This window comes from Sinocyclocheilus anshuiensis, unplaced genomic scaffold (assembly GCF_001515605.1).
Source record: "Sinocyclocheilus anshuiensis isolate Anshui unplaced genomic scaffold, SAMN03320099.WGS_v1.1 scaffold1625, whole genome shotgun sequence".
NCBI classification, from domain to species: domain Eukaryota; kingdom Metazoa; phylum Chordata; class Actinopteri; order Cypriniformes; family Cyprinidae; genus Sinocyclocheilus; species Sinocyclocheilus anshuiensis.
Genome location: NW_015539802.1, coordinates 231272 through 239397, shown reverse-complemented (window position 1 = coordinate 239397; position 8126 = coordinate 231272). Strand labels below are relative to the sequence as shown.

The window sequence follows — 8126 nt, the reverse complement described above, 5'->3', positions numbered from 1 at the left end:
GAAAGAGAGCAACAGAGAGAGAGAGAGAAGAGGAGGAGAGGAGACTGGTACAATGGCCGTCACTGTGCCTGTACGGCTGCCAGGACGCGAGGAGGGAGGAGTGGAGGGTCTGACCAAACCGAGCAGTGTGGAAAGGCAAAAGAGAGAGAGTGAAAATCAGAGACAGCAGGCGGGATGAATAAGCCCTCCTCAGCCCATCTCCACCAGGTTCAGCCATACAAGGACGGGCCTGTGCCTCAGAAGGGTGAGAAAACCAACACCACACACCTCGAATGCTCTGCATCAGAGCCCTTATTGTACACGCCACTTTTCTCAGGATACCCTACACCCCCTGAAGCAGGACTAATGGATATTCCTGGTATCTTTTCCTCTCTTAGCTCACTCTCTGGAGACTATACCTCTACCTGAACCACACTTTATAAAGATCACAGAGGACCATTAGAGGAAAAAGACCCCCTGCGCCAGGCACAACGGGTGTACAGATGCGTGTATACATGAGCATGAATGTGACAGACAGTGTTGTGGAGCAACTAACTAAAAGTAGACACGCTACCAACCTAGGTTTCTCAGTAGTGTGACAGTAGCTCAGTTGTTTAACGTGAACTCAAGTGAATTCAGGTATCGCAAAATCATAAATGCACAATAAGATAATAGATATTCATTGAGATTTGCATTACATGTAACAGTTTATATGAGTGTTTTCTTTAAAAAATAACTTAAGGCCATATATATTTAAAAATAACTGGAAAAAAAATATTCTCAATATTAGCTGATACAGAGAAATTAAAAATCTCTAATGTGCCCTTTTTACAGACTGTGATGAGGCATTTTTTAAACATATGAAGTTCATTTATAACACCATACTTTTTTTCTAACCTTGGCATTAAATGATAAATCTCTGACCAACACAATCAATCTCTTGATAATTTTTCCTCTTTTGTAAAGTCATTGAAAGGTTTCCTTGGATTTTCTTTCATTTGCTATTGGAGGTATATGGGAAAGTTAAGTTATATTTGTTGTAGTTTCTGTTCACCATGAGAGAAGTGTACTCAACTATGATGACTTCGGCTTCTTAGAACACTGAAAATGTGAAAAGGGTCAATATTGGTTGATAAGTTAAATGGCATGATATATTACGCATCCCTAATCCTATGGATTTCAATTCCTTAATGGTTCAGTTACCATTCTTTTAGAAATTTTTATTAGTGGCTACATAAATGAAATCCAACAATAGTCTCTATAATTGTATACTAAAAACACATTTTTATTAAATTACTGACAAAACCTATACGTTGTTACATTGCCAATGAATAGTAGTGCAAGAAACACTGTCAGAATTTTAGCATGATGTTCAAGTCAACAAGTCTTTGGTTACAAATATTAACTTTCATAGAAAGTTACTGTAGCAGGACTGTAGAATTTAGCTTGTAGCTTGTCAAGCTATGGTTTCAAAGTGTCAGGCGCAGTGGTTTACATCCATCCAAACAACACCTGATGAGTTCTGGGAACATGCATGTACTTGTAAGTACAGAGAAAAACTAATTTTTGAGAACACGTTGTGCTTTCCATTAATCTCTATAGCTAAACCACACAAAAAGGATCAATCATTCAAGCAATCATGCCACACAATTCCAAAATAATGTGTGGAAGCTGTCGGAAAGGGCACCACACATACACACACACACACACACACATCCTTAAGATGACATTATGCCAAGACTCTCTATGTTAAGTGCTGGAGACAACTAAGAGTAAAAGAATGCAAGCGTTCCCTGAAGAAGAAGAGAGGAAAGAGCAGTTTGAGGATGAAAAACGAGGAGAGAGCTTGAACGGATCTTAAAATTCCAGCAGAAATATGTGAGGGAAAGATCCTAACTCTCTCTGGCACCAAGGTGCCTTCAGGGATCTAAAAAAATACCACAATTATACCAGAGTCCTCCATTACAGACCCTCATAACAGACGAACATAAAAGACTCTGAGGCCACTGACAGTAAACAGCAAGCCGACTGTTTATGTGTATGTTTGGGTGTCCAGTGTTTCTAACCACAGACATGGCAGCAAATCAACCCTAATGCTACACCTCATTGGCTGCTTCCTTGTTCCTGCCTTTCAGCATCATTTAATCCAGAACTTTCCCTTATATATCTAATCCATTGTTTGGCATGGCTAACTCCAGCCTTTCATCCCTGCACTAAAACTGTACGCTGTGGCGAAACAATCTAAAAAACAGATGCTGCTGAACCTCGTAACATACATGTTAGCAGAGAGAGCCTGAGAAAGAATAAAGAATGAGAAAAATGTTTTGATTGTGCAGAGAGAGATTGAGAACAGAAGGTGACAACCCTAATTTGGACTGGATTGGTGTCGGCAGTAAATTAACAGGGTTAACTGGATGGTTGCCTCAGATTTATTGGGAGGCCCAAAGCTGGATGTCTGCGGGTCAAAATAATGGCTGAGACATTTCATACTTTAAAAGTGGCATGCAAGTAGGGTGTCTTGAACATGATGGCTATGGCTCCGTCTACACCACACTCTCCTTGTAAGCACATGTACACTGGTGGGATGTCTGTGAGAGAATTTATGATTAGGGCTGTACAATAGGGCCAACAAAAATCATATTGCAATTATTTTGTCATATAATGTGGTCTGAACTCTGAGACAGCCATCCCATATTGAAAATTAGTACAAAAAGACAATATCACACTGAAACAAAGCACAAACTACAAACTAAAAAGGAATGCCATTTGACTCCAAATCAATGTTTTGCCCACACTGCCATTAAAGTTAATTTTAATGAAAAAAAAACAAAATGCAACACGTGACAACAAAAAACAAAAACACAAGCCCAAAAACACAAGACAAAAAAAGACATCACAAGACAAAAAAAGAATAAAACAAAAACACCACAAGCCTAAAAACAACAAACAAACAACATTACAAAAAACAGACAAAAAGCAAACAAGAAACAAAATGACAAAAAGCAAACAAGATAACAAACAAAAGACAAAAACAAACAAGGTAACAAATAACAAGACAAAAACAACACAAGCAACAAAAACAAAACAAGACTAAAGAAAAAAAAATAACCCCCCCAAAAAAACAAGCCAAAAAAACAAGACGAGAAAAAAAAAAGCAAACAAGACAAGACAAAAACACAAGCCAAAAGATAAAAACAAGACAAGAAAAACAAAACATTCCAAAACAAAGGAAAAAGCAAACAAAACAAATAAAATAAGACAAAAACAACAAGCAACAGAGTACAAGACAAAAAAAAAAACATCATAAGACAAAAACAAAAAAAAAACCAGACAAGACGAAAAAAAAAACACATTGTTTTTGCATTTACATTCAGTGTTGCAGTACTAAAGTCTGGCTCAGCCAGGACTCAGTGTCCAAGACTAGACTCACAAGTCCTAGTCCTAGACCATATTTTCTAGTCTAGACACAGACTAGTCACAGAAAATATGGTCTTAGACTCAGACTTGAGAGGGACTTCTTTGCATGTTTTGTCCGAACTTCAGTCCACACGGTTATCATTATGCTGTTACGGTGTTATCATGAAATACTTACGAAAGGCATATTACAATTTTAGTTTTATTGCGATTCATTTCAAATGTTGTGTGTAAAAACATCTAAAGAAAAGCAGTAACACTTTAGTAAAGGGACCAATTTTATTGGCCGTTTATTAGTACTTATAAAGCACGTATTCTGCATGACCATATGTGACCCTGGACCACAAAACCAGTCATAAGGGTCAATTTTTGGAAATTGAGATTTATACATCACCTGAAAGCTGAATCAATAAGCTTTCCATTGATGTATAGTTTGTTAGGATAGGACAATATTTGGCCGAGATACAACTATTTGAAAATCTGGAATCTGAGGGTGCAAAAAAATCAAAATATTGAAAAAATCGCCTTTAAAGTTGCCCAAATTAAGTTCTTAGTAATGTATATTACTAATCAAAAATGAAGTTTTGATATATTTACAGTAGGAAATTTACAAAATATCTTCATGGAACATGATCTTTACTTAATATCCTAATGATTTTTGGCATAAAAGAAAAATCAACAATTATGACCCATACAATGTATTTTTGGCTATTGCTACAAATATACCCCAGCAACTTAAGACTGGTTTCGTGGTCCAGGGTCACATTCTACATCTCTAATCTTACCCAATACCTAAATTTAACAACTACCTTAATAATGAGCAGCAAATTAGATGTTTATTGAGGTAAAAGTCAGTTAATGGTTTGTTAATTGCGAGAATTGGACCTTAAAATAAATTGTGACCAGAAAAGCAGATCCACACACTGTACATTCTAAAGCACAAATATCTGCTGAATGTCCTAGCGACTAGCGTCCAGATGAAAACTCGCATTGATTAGATGTCTTGGAAACATCCATGCTATCAATAAAAGTCCAAACGAGATAATCTTCCCTTCTGAACTGCATAAGGACAAGTAAATTACAGAATTATCATTTTTGGATGAACTATTCCTCACATTCTTTCTCCCCATCTAGTTTTGCATGGACATTTTCACAGCATATTACATCTATATTGAGATTTTTTGTTGACAAAGGCCAGTGCTCAGTGCCACCATCATCACTGACTTCTCCCAGACCTCCCATGAGCTTCGTTCAGATGCATTCAAACGTTGGTCTTTAAAAGGACCGAGCGTTTCTGACAGGGGAAATGGGATGTTATTGAGTTTAATAAGCTGTGTCATGAATGTGTGTTTATTTAGCATCCACAGCACTGATAAAATGACTGGAATGTCTTCAGCCATCAAAGGTCCTGTCTGTTTTTTCCTGCTCTGACATATGCCTTGTAGAAACTTCTGTGGGACTGAGACCATTACTAAATATCAGACATATCTCGCAATAACTTTCCCACAACTTCATCTGCTCAATTTTAGCTTTTGGGACAGAATCTGGAGCACTTTCCCTTCAGATTGTTGCCTGTTCTTCCATTTTTTTTATCCCCCAAGATGCTACAGAGTCAGCGGAGAACAGCAGAGCAGCACTAATAAGTACATAACTCATATAATAATGAAGATCTCGTAGGCAGCGCGCTATAATGATGCTAATAAACCCGAGGTTAAAAGAAGCTACAAGAAAGGTCAACCACACTGTTTCAATGATGTTCTAAATGAACCTTTAGGCGAGGTGACCTTTTCAAAGTTTATGTACTCACCCCCCGATATGAAAATATTGTAAATGCTAACCCTTTAATTGCGAACAGTATTAACGAATGGAAATCATAATATCATTTCCTGAGAGTGCAATCCTGGAGCTTGTTGCGAAGAGGCATCGCAGTTAATTTGTGCCACTGAAAACCTGCTTTTCCCATGAAGTCATATATAGGCAGAGACTAAAGGGATTTATGAGCCACATCTCAGGAGCAGAGCAAAGCAATCCTCGTCCGTGAGAAGACTCAATGCAGCATGTACTAGGAGCATGAACACACATGGAAGCTCCTCAGATGCATTAGGCAGAACTAACATCAATGTTCCGCTGCAGATCCCATCAACACTGAGACTTACCAGACCTCATCTCTCCAACTTCACTTGCTCGTTTTTGACAACCTGTTACTGTATATGTTCAGTACTGATTCACATGGAGTATAAAAACTGAACACACACTGAAAAATAAACTTTAAGCAGTCTCATACATTCATAATTTATCTTCCTAGAGAACAGACCAAAAATATTGACAAGTATTTTGTACTTTTTTGTATGAGCACATTTTTGAGCACAAAAAAAGAAAAGTTTTCAGCATGAGAACGTCCCATCGTCATTAATAATAAATGCTACTAGCTTATAAAACATACAGTAATAGTACAAGACATCTGATCCAAAAAAATGTAAGGCTTAGGAGAAGCACTATATCCTTAACCCTTGTCCTGTGCTTAAAGTCCTTTACCTAATTTGGTTTTCCCGTTCAAAAATGACCGGCATTTTAAAAATTGCTTGTGAATCTCTCCTTATGCAATATTATCACCTATCTTGGATTCAATCCTTTTGTCAACTTGTTTTCTTTCAGTAAGCAAATGTTTTGTATTTTGAACTGATTAATGGTAGTACCACATTTTTTGAGTGAAAAAAGCATTATTTGTGGACAATTTTTGGCAATGTTCTACAATCTATCCTACAATCTATCAGTACCAAAAAGAATTACAAACTTGTGCTAATTGAAATAAAATACATTTTTGTAGATTATTTTTTACCACAAGTGCAAATAGGTGGGGGAAAAAACTAAGTAAAAAGATTATTGATTTTTTGGGAAGTTGTCATACCCTTTAGGCTTAAGTCCTAAGTGTAGGCTTAAGGAGGCTTAAGACTAAGTGTAAATAGCGATAGAGACCATTTACACTAAGTGAAAATAGCATATTTTCTTAGTGATAGATGCTATTTACACTACATGCAAATAGCTATAGATTCTATTTACACTGTTAAAATAGCAGGATTTTCTGCTATTTATACTACTTATTGCAAATAGTGGCAATTATCTACACCTCAGTATTGTACAGTAGTACATTATAAAACAGTATGCAATAATAACATATTGAGTGCAAATTATAATTTTAATTCAAATTATTAAATGGATGCCACCTTATTGGGACAATAAAACCCTCCCTACACTTACCCGATACTTCATTTTCACCTTTTTCATTATTTCCTTCATTTTTATTGAAAATAAATGCCTTACCGATGTGATATGAGTTTTTTAAAAGGGAGAAAGAAAAAACAGGATTTTCTGCTATTTATACTACTTATTGCAAATAGTGGCAATTATCTACACCTCAGTATTGTACAGTAGTACATTATAAAACAGTATGCAATAATAACATATTGAGTGCAAATTATAATTTTAATTCAAATTATTAAATGGATGCCACCTTATTGGGACAATAAAACCCTCCCTACACTTACCCGATACTTCATTTTCACCTTTTTCATTATTTCCTTCATTTTTATTGAAAATAAATGCCTTACCGATGTGATATGAGATTTGAAAAGGGAGAAAGAAAAAAAAAAAGAGATCGATGTTCAACGAGGCAGATTGGAACCTGGGTCGATTGCGTCAAAAATGACTATGGCACACACTTTACCATCTACGCCACTGTAGCTGTTGTTTATCAATCGTCTTTTGAAGTGTTGACCACCCCAATCACACTTTGGTGGGCGGAGTTAGTGTAAATAGCCTATGCCAACAAGGCAGGCTATTTGCACTATAAGGCGGTAAATAGATACTTCGATAATATTAACTAGCCTTTTTGGGAACAAAATCCTCTCTGGGTCAAAATGACCGAAACACAACATGAGGATGTTATTGCTTGTTATGTCATGGCTGGTTCAGACAAAAATGGTTATATCTAGTCACATTGTGTTTGGTTAAGACAGTGTTATTGTCTTTTTCATGACTTACTGAAACCAGGACAAATAGAACCCTCTGGTTTTTTACAACAAAAGACATCCTGCAATCAGCGCTCCAGATCTCATTTGTGTGAAGGCTACTTGCTATTTAAAACAAGAACACACTCTTCAGACTGTGCCGCCCTGACTTCTGTTTCAATAGGTCATACAAAAGAACCCGTCAAATCATTTAATGGAGGCTTTATTGGTTCAGATCTGTTATTTTTTCTTCAGGTTTATATTAAAAGAGTTGAGAGAGCGACTCTACCTGAGAGAGGGGTCGGGACAGTCTGTGACTCTGTACGCTCTTCTCCTCTGAAGACCAGGAATGGAGCTGGAGGCTGAAAAATAAAGAAATATTTAGCCTTAAGTGCAGATCATGGGACATTTCTGAACTGGTGTTGAATTCAAGCAAGTTTTGAAGTAAACTACAGTTGACATGAAATGGGTTGCAGTTACATGAACCTGAGCCATACAGTTCGATTCAGATGGAAAATAGAAATGGACCAAGAAACTCAACAGAAGTAAACATAAGAATGTGAAACTAGACAGATGTGTCAAGAGGAGAAGTCATAAATTATGAGCCACAGGCACTTAGCTCTACAATAACTATTGTATAATACACTACCATTCAAAAGTCTGGTGAGTTTTTTTTTGTTTTTTTTTTGAGAGAGAGAGAGAGAGAGAGAGAGAGAGAGAGAGAGA

At 36.7% G+C, this 8126-nt stretch overlaps 1 protein-coding gene across 1 annotated transcript in view; it reads right to left on the bottom strand.

The window, feature by feature from the left end:
* The window catches only part of LOC107683893 (PDZ and LIM domain protein 2-like), a 57222-nt gene that overhangs the window by 27941 nt on the left and 21155 nt on the right, over window positions 1–8126 (bottom strand). The window contains exon 5 of the mRNA XM_016479956.1: window positions 7690–7762. Within this exon, the coding sequence (XP_016335442.1) occupies window positions 7690–7762 (73 nt within the window). The remainder of the gene's footprint in view (window positions 1–7689; window positions 7763–8126) is intronic.